The sequence below is a fragment of the Felis catus genome, chromosome D2 (assembly GCF_018350175.1).
Source record: "Felis catus isolate Fca126 chromosome D2, F.catus_Fca126_mat1.0, whole genome shotgun sequence".
In the NCBI taxonomy this organism is placed as follows: Eukaryota; Metazoa; Chordata; class Mammalia; order Carnivora; family Felidae; genus Felis; species Felis catus.
The window spans coordinates 69,659,534-69,682,665 of NC_058378.1; the positions used below are offsets into that span (position 1 = coordinate 69,659,534).

Genomic DNA, 23,132 nt, shown 5'->3' on the forward strand with positions numbered 1-23,132 from the left:
AGCTGAATCTCTAATTAGATTGTACTCATCTGAGATTAGTACATCCCCTGTGTACAACCTGTGTCTAAGCTCTTTGTCATTGTTGTTGTTGTTGTTGTTGAATATTATCGGTATTTGATCTGGGAGTAAGTTGGTCTGCAGTTTCCCATATTTTTGGTTCACATTTGGGCTTAACTCTGACGGTGTCTCAGAATACAAGCACCACAAGAATATGTGGGAATATGTGATGTTTCTTTTTACTAATCAGTCCCTCCTGTAATGCCCCTTCCTTGGCAAATTTGGAGATTGGAGAATTACCAGACCAAGCAATTTGGTTTTGTGTCTACAGCTCATCTAGGTTTCATGCTGTCACACACACCGACATTTTCATGTAATTTTGGAATGATTTCTCTTCATTCCTGAACAGTCTCTCCCTGGCAGTCCTGTACTTAAATCAGGCACTCACCATAGGTATGAACATTGCCATTGCTCTTTACTTACATATGAGATGCTTGTTTCTGTCTAGACTCTATCAAAGCTTCCTTGCATACATTGGACTTGCCCATTCAACAATGGTGATTATTTTGTCTGACTTTTCTTGTTTCTGTGAGAGTCATTTACATCTTTCTACATCCTAACTGGAGGCAGAAGTTCCTCACACGTCTTGAATTGTCAAATAATGAAAGATCATGTAAGGTAAGGTAAGATTCCTTACCTTTTCAGGTGTCAGGAATTTAAAAGACTATACCTATCTGAGTGACATCAATACCGAGGATAACCTACACACTCAGGGCATGATACCAGAGTCAGTAACCACCCCATGAGCTACTCCCTCCTGGGAAACTATGTGTGACTTCCTTTGCTCTCCCAAAGCAGTAAGTTTTTACTCTGATCAGACTCGGTGGCCAGAATTTCCAAAGTCAGGTCCAAATTTCAGTACTCCAAGTTATTGGGAAACATTACTTTGTGCTTTTCAATTGTCTGGTTGGTGCTCTGCAGTGTGCATATGAAAACACGTGCTTCAGAAAATAGCTCTTTTACAGTATTTCTATGCAGTCCTGCATTTTAGTGAAGTCCCCATATGCTCACAATAGCTGGATAATTATGAATGCCTTCTACCTGTTACTGAAATTGCTAATGAAGTTTTGAGTACCAGAAAATAACCTTACCTTATCTTAGTTCTTTAAAGTAAGCTCAACTGGATGTCTTCACTTCTTAAAATAATTTGCTGGAAACAACATTCTTAATAAAGTTTGCTACAAGAGAGTTAAATGTAAGTGTGATGAAAAATGATCATTTTTTTTTCTGGCAAGTGTACTGCTTATAGCATAATGACTAAAATTTTTTTTAATATTTTGAATTTATCAGTGGAACATTTTCTGATGAATTACATCTGCAGCTCCTTCCCTTTCAGTCACGTTTATACCATACCATGATGTGAGTCAATTCTGCCTTCATATAAGAATATTTTAATCAGCCCGTCTCCAAAATACAAGTCCAATAATTCTTTTTTAAAGTTTGTCCATTGCCAGTCTTATGATAGTTCAGGTGGCATTATTATTTGGAATGAAGAGTAATGATGCTTTTCATGGTATGGGTTCCTCAAACTAAGTCTTATCTTTTGTGATGCCAGACCAGGCCTTCAGGAAGTATCTAGCTAGATTTGTAGTTTCCTGCCTGCCTCTTCCCTCATGAGGCAGGAAAGTGTAGAATGCCCGGTGTGTATCTCCCAACCCCACCCCAAATATACTGAAAAACAGAGGAAGTGTTAGCCACAACACATTTTGCCATTTGTAATCCAATAAAAGGGGCCATAGACCAAGGACATGATTCATTCTGGATAATTCTGAAAACAAAAACTCACTTTGTAAGTTTGAATGCCGCACTCCCGGGATAATTCCCAGGACCCCTGTGGACAGGATAGAAGAGGAGGAAGGCACTTTTCTTTCCAGGAATTCATTTGTCATGCTCCTTTGACATGTTAGAATTCCAGCATATGGCATCAGTTTTTATTTTCCTTTATGCTTCCCAGTTTTTCTTACTCTCAAGAACATCCTCACAGTCAACAGGTGCAGTATTTATAAAATTTATGATTTCTCAGGTTATCTCAGTAGAGGCAGCGTGGCTATTCCCATTCTAAAGGCGCTATGAAAGTTTCAAGGACTGAAAACCATAGACTGGAAATATCAGATCTGCACTTGCTTAGGCCTATAAGCTTGTGTCCTTTCTTTATTAGGGTTTTGGTGAATGCTTATATCTTCAGTCAAATTTTTCAAGAAAAGTAAACCTAACAGTGTTACTGATTTTTTAAGAAAAGAATCCCTAAATGCCTAATACTATCCTGACCAAGATAGTTTAAAAAATTATTTTAAAAATAATCCTTTCCCAAGGTGCCTGGGTGGCTCAGTCAGTTTAGTGTCAGACTCTTGACTTCAGCTCAGGTCATGTTCACGAGGTCGAGCCCCATGTCAGGCTCTGCGCTGACAGCGTGGATCCTGCTTGGGATTGATTCTCTCTCTCTCTCTCTCTCTCTCTCTCTCTCTCTCTCTCTCTCTGCCCCTCCTTTGCTCATGCTCACTCTCCCTCTCCCTCTCTCTCTCAAAAATAAATAAACTTCAAAATTTTTAAATTTAAAAATTTCTAAAAATAAGAATAATCCTTTCCATCTTTGCCTTGCTTTGATTGGGGTAGGAGAACACATAATGAAGAAACTGTACATCACTTTGCTTGAATTTTTCCTTTCATTCTATAAATGTGGGCATTTTAATGTGCCTGGCCTGGACTTTTCTTTATTGGGGCATTAAAATTGAAGGTAGTGGGGCGCCTGGGTGGTTTAGTTGGTTAAGCATCTGACTCTTGGTTTCGGCTCAGGTCATAATCTCATGGTTTCATGAGTTCGAGCCCTGAGTCAGGCTCCATGCTGACAGTGCAGAGCCTGCTTGAGATTCTCTGTCTCCCTTTCTGCCCCTCCCCCACTCACACTGTCACTGTTTCTCTCAAAATATGTAACTAAACATAAAATAAATAAAATTGAAGGTAGCAAGTAAGAAATGAAAAACAGAATTCTGTTCCCAACAAATGGACGGTACCTGTGTATTAAGACCAAGAAGTGTGCACTCTTGCCAGTTCTCTTCTCTTGCCAGATGGGTTAAGACTTCGGATGCTGAGATATTTCCCAGGAGACAAGGAGAGTTGAGGGAGTGATTTAACAACTCGTGAATAAGGCCTGAGCTCTTTACCTTGTTTTGTTGATTCCTTCAGTAGCGGACTGTGGATCCGTTCAGAATAATTTTTCCCCTAGCAAACCTGATAGAATTGTGGATCTGTTACCTACATTCATTCCAATGTTGACTTCCCCGATGCCACACTTGAGAAGCTTTTTTTTTTTTTAATTTTTTTTTAATGTTTATTTATTTTTGAGACAGAGAGAGACAGAGCATGAATGGGGGAGGGGCAGAGAGAGAGGGAGACACAGAATTGGAAGCAGGCTCCAGGCTCTGAGCCATCAGCCCAGAGCCCGACGCGGGGCTTGAACTCACGAACCGTGAGATCGTGACCTGAGCTGAAGTCGGACGCTCAACCGACTGAGCCCCACCCAGGCGCCGCAACACACTTGAGAAGCTTTGAGAGCAAGAATATCGCAAACCTTTCATGCACTTTATATACTCCTTTCATGTACTTTTTTTCAATTGCTCATCGCTTCCTTCCACAGACACTTACTGGAAACATTATGCTGGTGACAGACACGTGATAATAACCTATTTCCTATTTGTTTGAAATTATATATTATAATGCCATTAATCTTGATAGGAGAAAATATTACATAAGTAGTATTTTGCTAAAATGATTAAGGTATTGATGGTGTCCATAGATATTTGAGATTTTTAGTTAAGGTGAGTTAAAATTGCTAAATTCTATTAAAGGATTTCAATGCAACACTTAATAGTATAACAGAATTGGATATTGTAGTTCATATGCAAAAAAAGGAAAAAGTTAGCTCCAATTGTTTTTTCCTTCTTTATTATTGGTATCATCTTCCACTTTTACTGTGCCTCTACTGGGAGCCACATATCTGATCCAATTTACTTTAAGTATCAATTGAATCAATGAAAAGCTAACATCTATCTGAGAAGAAATACTATACTAGGAAGACACTATACTGGAAAGAATTTTCAGAGTTTGTATAGGTATTGAAAATATATTTATGCTATTGAATTTAAGCATTTTTTATTACTTGGATTTTCTGTCATGAAAGGAATATACAGAGGTGCCTTGGTGGCCCAACTGGTTAAGTGTCGACTCTTGATTTTGTCTCAGGACGTGATCTCACAGTTCGTGAGATCCAGCTCCAAGTCGGATTTTTTGCTTACAGCATGGAGCCTGCTTGTGATTCTCTCTCTCTCTCTCTCTCTCTCTCTCTCTCTCTCTGCACCTCCCCAGCTTGTGCACATGCACATGCACATGCTCCCCTCTCTCTCAAAATAAATAAACATTAAAAAAATGAATATACAGTCCTTTTTCTGGTGTGCCATGAAATACAAACTCTAGTGTAGTATTTGCCCTTTAGCTGCCAAATCTTCACTCGTAACACAAAAGTTCATGAGTGCAGAACTTGATCTCCTTTACTGCCCATGTCCCCAGCATCTACACCTGGCACAGAGTAGGAACTTTATGATTTTTCATTGAGTGCATTGATTCCCATATATTATACTATGACATGCATTTGTATGGTATCGTATGGCTTTCAAAACATTTTTACTTAGGTTAATTTCATTTGACTATTGCAACAATTTTGTGAGAAATGTAGGACAGATATTTTATCTTGTGATACCCAGTTCAAGTGGTTTGTGGTAGACCTAAGATTGGAGGGGGCCCAGATCATAACAGTCCATTGGTTTTTTTAATATCAATCATCATCATTCAGTAAATGCTTATTATTATAGGCCAGTCACTGTATTAAATAATTTAGCTGAATTATTTAACCTTTGCCATGACATAGCCCCATGACATAGAATGATCTTCCTTCCATTTTAGAGATGAAGAACTAAAGCACAACGAGGTTAGGTGATGCATTGCAAGGCCAGCACTGGGGATTAGGCTCGAGCAGTGTGAGTTCCCAGCCCAAGCTCTCAATATGGTCTAACCACTGCTCCACAGTTTTTTAGGATGTCCCTCTAAAAAGTTGGATAGTGTACATATCTGAGCCAAATAACTACCATGGTGATTTCCTAATGATTTTATTAAATTATTTGCTATCACTGTAATAGATTCTTATTGAGTGTCTCAACAAATTTATAAGCCAGAGATAACTGTTGTTATAGGTTATGGGTAAAGAAAAGACAATACAAAAGAAGAAAAAAAAGGAAATGTGGGTATGTGATTGTCAGAATGTAGGAGTCAGGTGGGTTGCCAACATTACAAGGGAGTCAGATTTGTCATTCTTCTGTTATAGACTAAGGTACCTCCCAGGTGATGGAGAATGAGTCTGGAAAAGAAATTATTCAAGGCAGCTGCATATTTGTCAGGTTAGGACATACCTACAGTCTTGTCAAAGGAGGAGAGCCAACCAGTGCCAACCAAATGGGATGATCATGGCAGAGGAAAACCTCGTTGGAGCTCAGCAGTGTGCTTCTTAATGAATGTTCTAACCTGCCTATTCCTGTATAAATGGGAGTTCTGTCTGCAGCTTGAGCTTCACACAGCTCCTCAACCATGTGTGAAGTGCACCGCATCGTGACTCAAGTATCCACAGCGGCTGAGAACATGCTAAAGGAGCTCTTGCTCCCAGAGAGTAAAAGCCTGGAGAGAGTTCCACTGACAATAAGCTGAAGTAGTTGAGAGAACAAGGAGTGTGCACGTGGGGCAAATACATTAAAATCAGATTGTTCTAAATGGAGTTTCACTTACCTATGCAAAGCAGTGCAATAATAAAGCAGGGGAGGTAGAGTAGAATCATCAACATTAGTTATAACCTGCAAAACCAAAGATTAGATTCCATGTTGATAAAATAATAGGAAGACCACCGAACCTGGGCTCTCCATCGCGGTGGATAACAAATATGCCGAGGTGGCCTTCTGCAAGACATATCACCTCCATCGTCACCACCTCTTTGGTTATGTTCTATAGGTTGAATTGTAAATCCTATCTAATCATATCTAAGATATACAGGTAAATTTATTAAGTACTTTCTAAATATTTTTCAAGTACATGAATTGAACTATGCATCCAGTATGTAATGTACAGTTATTGAACATTAACTCTGGGCCTGCCGCCATTTTGGTACTTCTGGGGGTTGTTCCCACTTATACCCAAAGTTGCCTTCCGTCACCCAACTTTCCTTTTCCATAGAGCAAATTGGCCAGGAGATGTTGGAAAACCTCAGTCACGACAGAGAAAAGATACAGCGAGCACGTGAACGAGTAAGTAGAAGTGATACCGTTTTTTTCAGAAGTTCAGTAAATAATAAGGCATAGAAGGCACATGCATAGACAGTAACAGTGACATAGATGCAAGTGTGTACAAAAAAGGCAAGGGTGGGTGAGGGATGTCGAGTAAGGGGAGAAGAGAAAAAAGAGTGTGCAATGGAGAAAGAATACGCTCTTTCTTTCCCCATCCCAGAATGCCCCCAGGTAGATATTTTATTTAGCTCTATAACTGAGAAGGTCATGAGGGAGATTTTGGAGTATGTCAAGTCTTTCAGGGTGAAAGCTGTAAAAATAATGATGTCTCATCTTCACTTAGTCCATTTCGTTACCGTTTATATTTCTAGGACTTTGCACATTCGAAATTGGATTTTAATTACCAGATGTATATTCAACTTTATCAGCCTGCAAGACATTGGCTTTTATAGCCAGTTCAAGTATCCAGCTTAAAGCTCCTGGGATTATCTATTACATGTAATTTCCTAAATCAAAGAATTTTCAGAGACTGTGTGGGTAACAAGGTGTATTTTAGTGTATTTAAGTATTTTTTTATTAATTGGATTTTCATCCGTGAGAAAAACTCCTGCTTGCCAGTGCACTTTCGATACGATCCAACTGCATGAAGTCTCACTTTGTTTTGTTTTAATGCTGCTTTTCTCCTTCTAGCTTCGAGAAACAGATGCTAACTTGGGGAAAAGCTCCAGGGTCCTGACGGGGATGTTGCGAAGGTAAGAGCAAGGTAGGGACCTATCTTCCTCTCTCTCCCTTTTTTGAAACTGTGTTTTTCCTCTAGTTGCAACTGGGCATTTTCCAGGCATGTGAGCCTCTGCTCGTAGTACCCTGTGTCAAGACCCTTTTGAAATGACAGAGCACTGATATTAACTCTTGTTTGGACAGGGACACATACTGAGTAACTTAGATTAGAGAGAAGGTTTGAGCTAGGGGGTTTACCTCAAGCTATGGAAAAAATTAGGGTTAGACATGAAGTACTTTTTCATAGCCTGAGGAAGTCCCCATGGCAGGAGCAGACTGATTTTATTTTCTATTTCAATAGCCTCCTTCTCCTAGAAGGAATGCGGGCCTGCCAGTATCATGAGCACACTTGGTATTAGCTTTGCTCTCTCCCTGTTGCCTTGTTTTCATTTCTTTTTTAAGAGACACTGTTTGGGGAAACATTTCAATCGTATAGATACTTCAAGATGATGTTTACAATTTAAAGACTATCTGAATAATATGAATTCACATGTGCGCGCGAACAGATGTTAATGTTTTATGTGTGCAACTAACCTTCAACTGATGGAAAACATTCAGGAGAGTATGCGGAAATAAGTGAATGAATATGGGTAATATTCTATATTCTATGTTTCTGGGGGAGGGGAGTGAGAAATGTGTTTTTACTGTTCTGAAAGTCAGAGACATTTTTTACGTAGGTGTATTTAGCGTGGCATTTTCTTACGTTCGGAATCTACCAAGGAAGGTTATCATCTAGCACAGCCTTCAGTTTAGAACTGTAGCTCGCAGTGTGAATGAGAAAGGTTGAGAATCGCTCCACAACAGCTTAATTGGAATTTTAAAGAAGAAATCCTTTAGCATGGACACTATAGAGACAACTAATTTAGAGAAAGGAGAGTCTTCTCTGATCATGTATCTGTATGTAAGAATTCGCTAGAAGTGTGTTTGCTGTGTTCGTGATGGACAGCACAAGACCCCGTCGTAGGGTTGCTTGGTCTCCATCAGGCTGATAGGTCTTGAGCCTGAAGTTCCTGGGACACTCCAAACCAACACTGGCCTAACTCCACAGGCCCCTGATTTTCCTGCAGGCACAGTCCCAATTCAGCACCATAAGCCACTGAATCCTCTGCTTAAGAGTAATACATAAATGACCTAGAAAAACGCAAAATCAGGGTGGGAGGGAGGAGAGGGTGGGTGATGGGTATTGAGGAGGGCACCTTTTGGAATGAGCACTGGGTGTTGTATGGAAACCAATTTGTCAATAAATTTCATATATAAAAAAAAAAAACGCAAAATCCACAGAGAAGTGGCAATTGAGAGGAAGGGTTCAGTGCCTATAGACAATAAAAACGAAAAAAAGGAAAAAAAAATCCTCTATTGCTTCCCTGGGAGGGCCCCTGCGATGTGAGCTGTAACGAGTATTCTGCCTATGTCTCCATTTTGTCAAATCTCATTAAAGAGTTTATGTCAATTGAGCTGTCCAGAAATCATTCATCATTTTTAGTGTAAAAAAAATCATGCGGTTATTTAAATAATATCATATTAATGTTAAAGTTCAGCTGTCATTTAATGGTATGGCTTAATCAGTTGTAGCATTTAGGAAAAATAGTTTCTGCGGGCTCTACGTGGCTTTCAGGTTGGCAGATTCAAATAAGGATTTATGAGTTTCTGAACCAATGTATTTCTGTCCATGTTTCTGCTTGATGTACCTCACCCTTTTGTGCAGGACACTGCAGACAGTTATTTCAGCAAATAAAGCATCTCCTCATATTGTGTTTGAATAAATTTGCAAGTCATTTAGAGAGGGTGAAGCGCAGACGCCCTGCAACCTTTGACTGGGCTTTCTGTAGGGCAGTCTTACTAACGCGCCTGTTTCATAAGCCTACAGAGGGAAATTACTCCACCGAAAGCCACTTGGGGTCCTCTTTGTAGGCAAACTCAGTCCATCACTGACTCGTCTCCTTTTGGGGTCTGTCTAGAGAGTGAATAGAAATAAAAATCTTCAGGTGGACATCACCTTGCTGTGATGAGCCAAGGAAACTCTGAGGCCCTCCTGTGCATAGCAGCGATCGTGTTTTTTACAAGACTCAGCTAGGATCTCGGTATCAGCCAAGGTATCCAGATACTCTTAATGCTGTACCTTCACTGAGTCTCTGGGGAACCAAAGGCAGATGGTGGTTTTGTTTGGTTCCTAATTACTTATCCCACCTGATATACGGTTTATTTTGGTCTTGGGAAAAGGCAGAAATGTTTGATCAACTTCTTCACTCCATTGTTTTTATTATTCCCTGGAAAAACAGTCTCTAGAGAAATGGGACCAGCTTTTATGTCCCCAGGTCTCTTATTGAATACTCTGATTTTGCTTCCTCTGTTACATCCCTCCCGTTCGCAGGGACTTCCCTTCCAGCACTGGTGAGATTTTAATTCAGAGAGAGAAATCACATTCTGTTACCAAAACCACACCGCGACGTTGTGCGTCAGCAGTTGCGTCTAAGTTAAGGTGTAATACCAAACCACGCGCCCGTCTGTCACCTTCGCAAGTGTGTAAAGGGAATGAACGTGCTCCTCGTGCAGTGTCGGCATCCACCTCGATAACACGAGCTTATTTATTTTGCATGTGATGAATTGTGTATGACCGAGAATATTCTACTAACATACTAAACCAAGGAATTAATTTATTTAGAGGAAAGGTTGCTGATTATTTTTAATTTTTTTAAATTAGGTTGCTTTCGATTCTGTATATGGAACGGAAACGTTCCATATACAGAATGATGGCCTCTGCCCCTCATTTGGGTCATTTTGTTTTGATTAGCCTGTGGTGAAGACAGGTGAGACCGATGTTCCGTCAATGTCAAAGTCTGTATATAAACCCACCTGGTTATCTGCAAGACTGACTGAAAGCAGAGAGGGAAATAAAAATGAGTAAGTGACAGCCACCACCATTCATGCTTTTTAAATGTTTTATTACCATCATATGAGGTAAAAAAAATAAATCTATTTCCTTCTTTTCTCTCTCTCTTCCTGCTTTCCTTCCTTCCTTTCTTCTTTCTGCTTATTCACTTCCTCAGTAAATACTTAACGCCTGGAAACAAAGCCTTGGGGAATCCTCAGATGAAATCAATTCGATCCTTGCCCTCAGTCCTGCCGGAGAATCCGTACTGTGGGAATTCCTAGAACTACCTCCTTCTCAAGGAAACTTCTGAGGATTCCTTAACTCCAGCGAATGCTTACTGGTCGTTAAAAAGGGTGGCAGGGAAACAAATAACCAATAGAAAATATCATCTAAATAGCTATAAAACCAATACGTTTCAAAAGTTTAGAGAGGTAGGAGATTTATACAATCATAAACAAGCTTTGAAAGGAACTGACCAGGCAAAAAACACTGAGGCATACCTAGTTTAGTGAAGCAGCAGCTGATTCAACCAAGATAAATAAATAAATTGTTCTTCCTGTAACGTTGCTATATTACCAAAAAGGAGAACGCAAAGGAGAAAATTGGTCCATTCAAAATTATGATAGTGAAACTTGACATCAGAACACAGATATAGCTGATTTCCTGGAAAGTAATTTTTCTTCTGTCTTGACCGAAGATAGAGAGCTGGCTAGGGACAAACGGCTCATTTCCTGACCCTATAGCCAGAGTTTTAAATAAAGTGCTATCCAGATAATAACGAAAATGGTCACGAAACAAATGGCTATTCGTGTGGTGACTGGAGCCGAAGAAATGAATTTTTCACGGACTCTCACAAAATGTGATTATTGCAACTGGGGTTGTCTTGAGGTGTCACAAATAACACTGAGAGGCTTAGATGTTGCTCTTCATAAACGTGCATGTATTTGCACGTTTGTGTGTGTATTATTTCCTGTACATTTGACTGGGAAGTCAAAGAGCAAACAGAGTGGGCAATCAGTGAAAATAAAAATAGCAGTTTTTGACATTTTCAGTCAGAAAACAAAAGACATCATGATTCTGGTTTTTTGGGGGATTTTTTTTTGGTTTTGTTTTTTTTTTTTTTTTTTTACCTCTGAAGAGTGAATAATTTATTGGTAACAGTATATTTGTTTCTAAAAGTATCTTGGGAATACAACAGTTATAATTTGAGATCTCCTTTGACATAAATTTGGAGGGCACGCTACAAGTTTATGTTGGCTGACAAAAGGCTTACAAAAAGAAATGGCGTATGTAATAGTTTTAAAACATCTTTTTCTATATGATTACCTTAAAATCAAATAATTTCCTCTCTCCCACCCGCTCCCTGTGTGTGCCTCTACTATTTTAATTTTTTTCAATTTTTTTGAATTTAAAAAATAAAAACAGTGTTTCCTTCAAACAGTGAATTCTTGCTTATTCTTCCAGAATGCATGTAGTAACTTGTTAAAGCATGTAACTGGTGAGAGGCCTTTTGAAACTATAAGATACACAAACCAGGTAGCATTAAATGCTGTTGGCCTAGCAAGCACTATTCATGTGTTATTATTTATTACATGCATTTTTTGTTAGAACTACTTTGGAGCCAGTCTGGGGAGTAATTGCCACCTACTATCTCTGTAACGTTTTCATTTTAAACATGGTTTTGTTGCTTTGGTAGAATGACAGGTAAAACATCTGGAAAATTTAAATGTACTATCAAAATGATCCGTAAGGGTAAGCATACCAGAAATACCAACACAAGATCTGTAAGCAATGGAAATACAAAAAAAAAATTGTTTGTTTAGTAAACAAATTTCTTCTTAAAGAGGGGCGCCTGGGTGGCTCCCTCGGTTGGGCTTCCAACTTCGGCTCAGGTCATGATCTCGTGGTTTGTGAGTTCAAGCCCCGCGTCGGGCTCTCTGCTGACAGCTCAGAGCCTGGAGCCTGCTTCGGATTCTGTGTCTCCCTGTCTCTCAGCCCCTCCCCTGTTCATGCTGTCTCTCTCTGTTTTTTCCAGCTGTTGCTCACAGATAGTCAGACAGCCTTGCTAGATGAGCAGAAAGCAGTGAACAAACTCCACCAGACCCCACTAGCTAAGATGGGCCTGGTCTCTATAGACATGGAAGCTGTTGTGTACCAATGGCGTCCAAGGGGGTGTGTTTTTGAGGAGTCCTTTAAGATTATTTTATTTTTGACCACAGACTGTGGGGCCTTAACTAGAGATGAATCTATAATCTCCCTTACCTCCAGTATTCTGCAAGTATCATTGCGAGGAAATTTGTCGTATCTCACCTTATATCTCTGGGGCTTTATCCTCACTGAAGAAAGTAATCTGGTTTTGTTTGATTATTCAAAACGAAATTCCTGCATTTGCATCAAGAGGCATATGCCTCAATGGATAAGGGGTACGCTCTGTGGCCACACTGGACCTGCCACTTTCTAGCTATGAACCTTTGGCAAGAATCCACTCTCTATACCTCAGTTTCCCCCTCTATAAAAGAAGGAAGACAACAGTCCCTATCTCACAAATTGTTATGAGCGTTAAATGAGTCATTACGTGTAAAGTACACACAACAGTGTCTGTTACATAAAACTGTGTCTGTTTATTGAGCCTTACATAGTAAGGGCTCAATAAATGCAAAACTGTTTGTTGTCATCATCATCATTGCTAAAAAAAAAAAAAAAAAGAAAGAAAGAAAAGAAAAGAAAGAAAAAAGCCTGGGGGCAAACTCTGAAATCAACGTGATAATTAGTAGTTATTTTAGGTCAGTGAATTTCCAATGGATATGTTTAAACTATCGTTTTTTCCACTGCCAGACCTCCCAAATAATTGTTATAAAATTAAAACGTAGTAATAATAGAAATAAAACTATGCCTGTCTCAGTACTGGTGCTCCCGCTCTCCCCCCACCCCCCAGTCTGTGACCGTCACCGGGCAGTGCTGCTTGAACCACTCCAGAGCTCTAGGGTGCTGCTCAGAGCAGAGAGATCCTCTGCGCTCAATCCTTCCCTCTCTTTGGACTATTTAGAGAAGGGAGCCTCTTGGTCGGTCCCTATGCCTCTTCTCCCCTTCTTAGGTTCTTCTAAATACTGTCGGCCAGTTTATCTTGCAGAGTGCAAAACTAGCACTGCTTCCTTTCTGCCTAGAAACCTCCTGTGGTTCCCCACTGCCCGCTGACCCATGTCCTCCTTAGTCTAACCCCGAAGGTCTTTCAGTGAACATTCCCGCTTCCTTTGCCTTTACTCCTGTTGCATAGACCCATGTCTCTACTGAAGTTAATTACCTCCCATCTCCAAAACTAGCCCTAACCGGTTATTCACCTATCCTATATCTTTGTTTTTCTGTTACTTCTACCTGGGTATCCTCCTTCTCTCACCTATTATAGTCGAGAATCTTCTGGATGAAAGTGACAGAAACCCAGATCAAGCTAGCCATAAGCCACAAAAAGGAAACATATACCACATACATCTTAATGGTTCAAGGGCAGAAGCAACTTCAAACACAGTGGAATCTAAGGTTCTGATAGCAGTGTCAGGACTGGGTCTTGCTCTCTCCATCTCCCAGCCTGGCTCTCTTGTGCACAGGTCTCTCTTGTGGAGACAGTTTTTGCCAGCCCTCTCAGGGACACTCATTGAACGTAGCCATTTTTCCCCCGACTAGTTCCAATAGGAGTCATAGCATGGAGTCTTCCTGGTTCTGGTTTCGCTCTGGTTGGGTAAAAATCCCATTGATCTATGATTTGTCATTTTAGACCTGGGACCTCGTGCAGGGGGTGGACACTCGGTCTGAGAATAGACAAAGCATAGTTTCCTCGGAAAAATTCAGGAACTTTTACTAGAAAGGGGAATAGAAACTGGGTAAGCAAAAACAACAGATAGTATCTTCAGAATATTCTAGATAAACTTTTATCTGTACTCTGTATCTCACCTGGAATACCGCTCTGTCCATCAAGCCTTTATCAGTCTCTCAGCCAGAAGTGATCTGTCTTGGGTCTGATTCTTCACAGTCATTTCTTCCTACAAGGCATTAACATCTTCTGCTTTGCGTTGTGTCTATTGTAGTTGTATGTCTTACACCTCTTAATTTTCTTCTAGACCTTTTTTATCCCCTACTTCCTCCCTCAAAGAATTTTCTACAGCTCCCCACCACATTGTGCAACCAGCCGAAACAAATACGGGGGGAAATCCCAGTGAAAGAGAAATAAAGCGCCGCCTAAGCATAGACTTTCAACAAACTCCTGTACAGATATCCAGACAGGTAGAAAATCCTCTCTGAAAGCAAAGCAGAAAGCACTATCAGAGGATTCACAGTATTTTATAAGGTGAAAATAACATTTAGCTGAAGTCACGCATAACCTTTCTTGCCACAGAGATGGGCCCTGGAAGGAATGGTTTTGGGGAGGTGGTGACAGTTCCCAGGCACATCCCCGCCTCAAAGGGAACGCGGAGTTTCTGTAGATCCGGCTCTTGTCACGGTCCTTAGGTCTGGACTAGAAGCTACTTGCAGTCAGGAACCTCATCACATTTAGCCCAGGGTCACGTTACCCTGGCATCGGCCGATTGGTGAATAACCTTTGGAAAAAGGGCGAAGAATAGTTTCACAGTTGCTGTGTAGGTTCACGGGGGGATAATTTAGTTGCAACCCTGCAGGTTTTGATCTGTTGCACTTTGGTGACCACGTAAACATGTTCATTCAAAGATAAAATAAGCCACGTCACAAGAACAATATTTCTGTCCATTATTTCATCCCAATGGGAAAGCATCTTATATTTTCCTTGGTTGTGAGCCACAATTTGACCTAATTCTTGAATTACTTTTCTTTTATGATTTTTCCTTTTTTCCCCCAGGATACACGCCTTTCTTGAGCGCTATGTAGAATATGAAGGCTGCACTTCACCTTCACCATCAATGCCTTCTTTGAATGCAGCCTTGAGCTGTTAACTCGAAGCAAGGAGCCCTGGGCCTTCCTTATAAACAAGTAATGGAGCCCTCGGCCCCCCTTGTAAATGGCTATTTATTAACATATACCATCACCAAATAGCATTTTACAATTCCAGGCCCCCGCACCATTACACCACTGTCTGCTCCATTGTGAGTTGAGGGAGGCCTTTGGCCATCTGTTTCATTAAATGCCAGAGGCAGCGAACAATATCTGAACTTTATAAAGCGAGTGTCCGGGGCTTCTCCCTTCACAAATCTCCCCCTTCTGCTCGCTGCCCCTGCCGCCATCACCGCCACCACCGCCACCATATTTTTTTGTTTGAACGCTCACATTGTAAATTAGTGTATTCACACACCACTTTTAAAAGGCTCGCTGTGTTGGAAGATGGGACAAAGCCAGCTCAGTAGCAGCAGCTCATGCACAGTGCAGGTGGTCGAGCTAGCTGCTACCCAGATCAAAAGTCAAACGACTGTGAAGCTCCTTTTGAAAGTGCAGTTAGGGAGACAAGGCAAGGCTTATCTGCACAAACAAGAACGAGTTATAGATATACATCACAAATGCAGGAGGACAAAAAGGGGTTTCATAATCTTGCGGGATAAGAAAACCTTCCAATGCTGACAATTCTGAGGCCATCTCTGGAATACGCAGCTTGTTGTTGTGTTTTTCTTTCTCTCTCTCTCCCCGCCCCCCTGCTTTTTTTTTTTTTTTTTTTTTTTTTTTTTGGTAAAATTAGTCTTTTATTGTGTGGTGATTGATAATTATTATTTATGCTTTGGTGCTGTTCCTAAAGTAGCTAAGAATTTTTTTAAGCCACCTTTGAGGCAGGAAATGGCTCCTTTTCATGGTTCCATTTTATTTTTCAACAACATTTAAGGACAGACTCCTATTTATACCACACAAGCAGTTTTGTCTGTTGTAAACAAAGTAAGTGGCTGGGAATTGTGCTTTCCCAGAAATGTTTTCCAGGGAAGCCATAATAAGAAACAACTGTGTACATCTTGAGACCTTGTCATCTAGGTATTAAGAAAGAATTCTTTGCTTTTAAGGGGAAAACAAAACCAAACAACAACCAAAAAAAAAAAAAAAACCACTGTAAAGAAATATATTCAATATCCTAAAGTATAATTAAAACAGTTCCTAAACTATAAAAGTTTAGGAAATACCAGCCACCTTGCTGGTATTAGTTGAGGTTGTTTTTATTTTTTATTTGTCTTTATTTTCATTTTAAATTGTCTCTAACGTTTTTGGACAAGATAGAAGCTGAAATGAGAAGAGACATCATCATTTTTTTTTAAGCCTCAATGCCCGATTTAAAAAGCTGGTGACTTCTTTGCAAAGTTATGTAAAGAACTTTGGAACTAAAGTGTGACTATCAGTGGAGAAAATGACAGAGTGATAAATTTTACTAAAACTTTACAAAGAGGGTTGAAGAGGCTTTGGAATTTATTTAACAACAGCACTCTTGTCTCCTGTGAAATTACATTTTACCTAGAAAAAAGCCAATCTGCTTTCCACTTCCAATGCCTTAATGATTTTATGATGAAGAAGAAAAAACTGTCCGCCTTTTAATTCCCAAATCAGCCAAAGGCGTCTGAATTTGGGTCCTCGAGTACTCTTCACGAAATCATACCGTCTGTCTCAAGCCCCAGGGCAACAGCCCCTATCCCGGGGTGGACTTCACAGGGTCTCTGAACCACCAGAATTCTCTTGAAAATGTTTGCATATGCATGTGTATGTATCTTTCTGGGAATTTTCCACAAAATTTCCAGGAATCCACAACCAATTCCAAAGAACTGAGAAATGATACATGGTAATAGAACTGTGTGCAATTCCCTCACTAAATTCCACTTACTTACTTTTCTGTTCTCACATATTTGAAATGTGTTGACCTACCAGATGTGCTTATTTTGAATTTTCCGCAAAATTTAACAAGAAACTTTATAGAATGTCTTCCCCGGGAAATCAGATCATGTATCAAAAATATGTCCTTAAAGATAGTCACAGCAAATAAAGTTTATATATGGCCTTATGATTCATGAGGCCCATTCACATACATTATCTCATGTAATGTAATCTTGGAAAGAACTCTCTGGATTGGTATTGTCACTGTTATCCTTATGTTACAGATAATTGACTCCTGCCATAGTTGAGTCTTGCCCAAGGTCATTCCACCCAGATGGGGCAGAACTTGGTCCCATATCCTGGTTTTAGTCACAGAAGCCATGTTCTTAGCAGCCTTTTAGCAGTAACAGCAACGGAACATCTTCAAAAGCAAATATTTAATGTTTACCGTGTAAAGGGAATATGTTAACCCTGGAGATTCAACAGACTCAGAACTCTAGTCGCAGGGAGTTCAGTATCTTTTAGAAACAACAATACATAGTAACTTGTGCTGTATGGTAACTGAGAGGTAAATGACAGAAAGGAGAAATCCCTGGGAGACTTTATAGAGGAGGTGGCAGTTGTCTGGGTCTGAAAATTACTACCTGATTCTCAACCCACACGTGAGGTTTGCTGTTTCCCTTTCCATGGCAGCTCTAAGGTTGTAACTCCCAGCAACAGAGTTAGAATGTTCTGGGCTGGTGTTCGGCTACCAGCATGTTCAGGGCACGTGGGAAGTTAACCGACAACCTGTAACTGTGCGCTTTGATAAAGTAACTATGATCCAAAGATGTAGTGAGAATTGTTTTTAGTTGCAATGAAGTTTCAGATTTTCTTCAAGCAGCTAAGGTGAGCTTGAAATCACCTAAACAATCCTGTTTCTAGACACTCGTGAAAAACCTCTTCACGTGTGACACCCCGGTTTTAGAAAGATATTGAAGATTTTCATGCACTTGGCTAAAATCACACATTTATAAAATTTTACAACCTTTGAAATTCCACGAGCAGATGCAAAGACTGTTGGCAGAGTGCAATGACTATTTTATTTGGTATATTAATTATTTGATAAAATAATAAAGCATGTCACTTTAAAATGCTGACTTTTTTCATATATTCCAATTAAATCTTTCTCATCAAATGGGCTTCGAGAAATTTAGTTAGTAGGAAACTTGCACAGCCAATAAAGAAAAGCATTCATTCTCCGTTCTGTATACATGATCTGAAACCATAGCCTGTTAGGTCTTTTAATCTGTTTGTTCAAGGCCAAGCTATTTATATGGATAATTTTTAAAGCTTCTGTATAAAGGAAAAAAAAGAACATTTTATTTATTCACTGAGGTTTTTATGTGCCTTGAAATTGCATAGATAAAGTATTTTCAAGCTCATGGATGTGGAAGAGATAAAAGGTCTCTTATTTTAGAAGGCTTTATGTAAGCTTTTCAAATGTACAGTTTTCTCATGGCTAGAATTTTTTAAATAATACATTATTTCACTACTATAATTGGAGTTTGATGTGGGCATCTTTTTCTTTCCCTGAGTTACATGTTAAATTATGTGTCTAGATCGTCTTTATTAAATTTTACCTTCTGGGTTTTAATAGTTCTCTTATTGGAGAAAATAATTTACTAATCTTCATTTTTAGTATTGGGCAGCTATTTAATATGACTAGGAGTGGAAAACCCAAAAGTCAGATTTCACAAAGAGTGAAAGGTATAACTTGGTTTTGCAATGCGTTGGTATGAAGATGAAAAATTATTTACCTCTTCCTCCTGAAGAACTTTTGCTAAGCCTGGTAGACTATGAAAAGGAGAAGGAGGGGGAAAAAAAAGGCATTTTTAAACTCTGGGGCAACTGGATTCAGACCAGATTCTGGGTGAACATTAGCTGCTGTTAGCTCTGCCATGTCAGGGCCAAGAAACAGCTTTCCCTGGCTGGAGCATTCCCAAGCTATCACAGCCATCAGACAGGTGGGGAATAAATATTGTAGAATGGTGGGACATTTGAAGAGCAAGCTTCCGATCCCCAGGACTCAATTTGGACAGGCTTCAATTGGAGCAAACAGGTGTTCCTGGGAGGAACTGTCCTCAGGTGGCTGGGGGGGTGCCATTCTTTCACATACATAAAAAGTTCCCCTTCCTTCTGCCTGCAGGAAAATTAGAATTAGCTACAGCTTTTTCTTTTGAAATGGAAAAAGAGAAATAAAAATATGGCACCAGGTTTTGGCTCCAACTGGATTTCCATGGAGCATGTAATCTATGATGAATGAATGAGTGTTCCTGAAGCAAAGCATCCTTGTAGTTTTCAACATTGGAGATACTGTAAAAACTGAATGAATGTAAAGAATCTTTTTTCTTTTTTTTTTTTTTTTTTTTTTTTTACCAAAGGCTGTGTCTATAAAGTGGAATAGGCTTTTCTTCTTTCATGCGTTTGTTCATCACCAAATATTCATGAGCATTCTATCCATAGAGTATAAGCCAAGGGCTTAGCCTAAGCTGTAGTAACGGTCATTGGTTGGTACATGAAAGTGAACCTGAGTGGTCTTTGGGAAACTGTGGCTGGAAAGTAGTTGATGGCCTCAGAGATTTCTTTTCTGTAATGCCGCCACACTGAGGATGTAGCTAACGTATTCTATTTGGGGCACTCTTTTTATTTTTTTTAAGTTTATTATTTATTTTGAGAGAGAGAGAGAGAACACAGGCACAAGCCAGAGAGGGACAGAGACAGAAGGTGAGAGAGAATCCCAAGCAGGCTCTGCACTGTCATCACAGAGCCAATCCAAAGCCCTCACCAATCCCTAACTCACGAACCCTCAGATCATGACCAGAGCCAAAATCAAGAGTCAGATGCCTAACCTACTGAGCCACCCAGGCGCCCCCGGAGCACTCTTTTTAAATTACATTTTTGGTGTAAAACACAAACTAGTAATAATAAAGGTAATTTTTTTAAATAAAAAATCATTTTTAGGGGCGCCTGGGTGGCGCAGTCGGTTAAGCGTCCGACTTCAGCCAGGTCACGATCTCGCGGTCTGTGAGTTCGAGCCCCGCGTCAGGCTCTGGGCTGATGGCTCAGAGCCTGGAGCCTGTTTCCGGTTCTGTGTCTCCCTCTCTCTCTGCCCCTCCCCCGTTCATGCTCTGTCTCTCTCTGTCCCAAAAATAAATAAACGTTGAAAAAAAAATTTTTTTTTTAAATCATTTTTAGCCCCCCACCTTGAAACAAACTACCTTCTTTGATGCAGATGTTCCCTGGCAGTTTTTCAGTCATGATCTATGTATAATATTCTATGCTTTCTCACTTGATATTATATCTTACACATATTTCTGTTTCCACATTGTCTTCACATATTTATATTTTTTCCCAATTAAATAAAGTAGTTTCTAGTAATAAAAGTTTTTTTTAAAGCCCCTTATTTTGTAGAGAAAGAAATTTATCAAGAAATAGGGAGAAAGTCATCCAGTCATCCATGATCACATGGTGAAAACATAGGAACTCTAAGGTTTTGGCATATTTCATTCCAAGCTTTTTCTATGTATTTTCCTGTGTATTTTATTTCTGTCATTGAGGTCATACAATATTCACAATTTTATATCCCACTCTATACATTAAGATTATATTAAAAGCATTTTCCCATGCCATAAAAAACTCTGTAATCCTTATTTATTTTATTTTTTTAAATTTTTTTAACGTTTATTTATTTTTAATTTTTTTTTTTAGTCTTATTTTTGAGAGAGAGAGAGAGAGCGTGTGAGCAGGGGAGGAGCAGAGAGAGAGGGAGACACAGGATACAAAGCAGGCTCCAGCCTCTGAGCTGTCAGCACAGAGCCCGACGCGGGGCTTGAACTCATGAACTGTGAGATCATGACCTGAGCTGAAGTCGGACGCTTAACCAACTGAGCCACCCAGGCGCCCCACGTTTATTTATTTTTGAGACAGAGAGAGACAGAGCATGAACGGGGGAGGGTCAGAGAGAGAGACACACACAGAATCTGAAACAGGCTCCAGGCTCTGAGCCGTCAGCACAGAGCCCGACACGGGGCTCAAACTCACGGACCGCAAGATCGTGACCTGAGCCGAAGTCGGACGCTTAACCGACTGAGCCACCCAGGCGCCCCTCTGTAATCCTTATTTATAACAGTGGTATAATATTCTCTCACAGGATTATTTCCTTTACGTTAAACATGGAGGTTTTTTCTTTTCTTTTTTTTTTTAAGGTTTTCAAACTTTTTTTTTCAAGTTTATTCATTTATTTTGAGAGAGTGAGAGAGTTGGGGAGGGGCAGAGAGGGAGGGAGGGAGAGAGAGAGAGAGAGAGAGAGAGAGAGAGAGAGAGAGAGAGAGATTCCCAAGCAGGCTCTGCGCTGTCAGTGCAAAGCCCGATGTGAAGCTCAAATGCACAGACCATGAGATGAACCTGAGCTGAAAGCAAGAGTTGGACACTTCACCGACTGAGCCACCCAGGCGCCCCAAACACGGAGGTGTTTTCCGACTCCTGCTGTACACTGATGCTATGTGTCTGCGTTCATAGAGTGTCTTAATTTCTTGGGGTGGCTTCCTTGAAGAGAATCAGTGTTTATCTCATTTGTGACTTTGCCACCCTTGATCTAATTTTGTAGTCAGCGGGGATATTTCTTCAAGTAACTTTTTCAGGATAAGTATATGATTCGGATGTATATGAAGAATCACGTTCTTCCTCTGAACCTGAAGGTCTCATTTCCTTTCCCTTGTTTTGTAGGATATTTTTTTCCATTGTCCCCGTGTTGTTGTGAGTTTTTCTGTGGTCCGGTTACTTTTTAAAACCAACCCTCTCTTGGATCTGCAAGTGGATGGCAGCGTTACATGCTCAGCTCTGTCTAAAGATAGTCCTTTTTGTCGGGACTGTCTTTATGGGAATGAAATGGGAATTCTTCTTTCCTCAACTCCATGACTCTGGGATGAAAAAATGTCTAGTGTGTGGATGCTCAACTGCGATCTCCTCCGCCACCAGATGTAGGCACACTGTACTTAGGAAGGCCACACTTCCCAGGGTTCAGCACCTTACACCATACCTTTCCTACTGCCATTCAATGTTGATTTATTGTTTCCCTGGGAACTCTAGTTTCTTACTGGCTGTAGAAGAGAAACAAGGTGCGAAACATGGAGGAAGAGGAATGAATACAGCAGCCCAAATACCTCCTAACTCGCAGCATCCGCTCATGAGAGAGACAGCTGCTCAGTTTCTACTTGTTACAGACGTTGCATTTTTAACCTAGTAGCAGACTTTGTGGAGGGTGGACTACTGCTTACATTTTTCAGCCCAATTCATTTTTTTTTTTTTTTTTTAATAGTGGTAGAAAAATCCTTCCAGGTGCTGGCAATTTGTGATGTCAGTTTTGGTGTTGTAAATTATCATCTTGTATTTTTCCATCCCAATTTAATGGGTCCTTTGATAGATGCAACATCAGGAGCCATCAACCAGGCACCATTTTAAACTGGAAACTGTGAGTGATCTTTAAAATTGCCCTAGGTAAGGGGACCATACAAACCATTTCTGTAGCTCAACCCTTGGGCCTGTATGCCTGGGTGGTCTTGTTTTAACTGTTGCTATTTAATTATTGATGATTTACTACATAAGGCATGGAAGCCTTAGGGAAAATGAAATCCCACGTGCCAGTTTCTTTAGATGAATCTTCTTTGAGGTTTAAGTGTCCCTCTCGGTAATATAGTGAGGCATGATTTAGGGGGTCATTCCAAATACTGCCTGGGAAAAGTCCACCGTGGCATCTCTAGTCACTGATGGCGTCTACTGATGCATCCTGAAGACAAGGCCTGTTTGCCTGTGCTGGCCATCATGACAGCCTCACACAAGCCTGTCTACTGTAAGCCAGGCATCCTCACACATGTCCTTACTCCTCATTTCCTTTCTCTGTCCCTCTTGGGGAAAACTCGAATCTCCAGCGATAAAGACTACTTACCTACAGGAACTGATTTCCCCTATTAATGCTCCTATCCTGGGAACCATTTATTAGGAAAATGGTAATTCACTCCACAAATACGTGAAAAGAGGTTTCCTGGGTATGTAAGGATGTATCAAGATGACTCCTGCCTTCAGAAAACCCACACCCTAGTCAGAAAGAGATAAGGAGGGCAGAAGAAGGGCTAACTCAAGATGTTTGGTGATCACAGACCTCAGTGCACAGTTCCTGGAGTCTGGAGATCACCGGCAGCTTGGAGTAATCCGGGTGAGTTTCATGGATGGCATGGCATTTGTAATGGCCCTTGAAGGAAGGGTAA

General features: G+C 40.3%; 1 protein-coding gene across 8 annotated transcripts in view; it reads left to right on the forward strand.

The window, feature by feature from the left end:
- The window catches only part of VTI1A (vesicle transport through interaction with t-SNAREs 1A), a 361,732-nt gene that overhangs the window by 202,763 nt on the left and 135,837 nt on the right, over nucleotides 1-23,132 (forward strand). For 4 of the 8 annotated variants that reach the window (XM_019813824.3, XM_006938177.5, XM_045040680.1 and 1 more), the window contains 2 exons: nucleotides 6,328-6,398; nucleotides 7,068-7,129. In XM_019813824.3, coding sequence (XP_019669383.1) covers nucleotides 6,328-6,398; nucleotides 7,068-7,129 — 133 coding nt within the window. Of the gene's footprint in view, nucleotides 1-6,327; nucleotides 6,399-7,067; nucleotides 7,141-9,525; nucleotides 11,910-23,132 lie in introns of those variants that run through there. The other 4 variants (XM_006938178.5, XM_019813825.3, XM_045040678.1 and 1 more) reach the window with 3 other exon arrangements.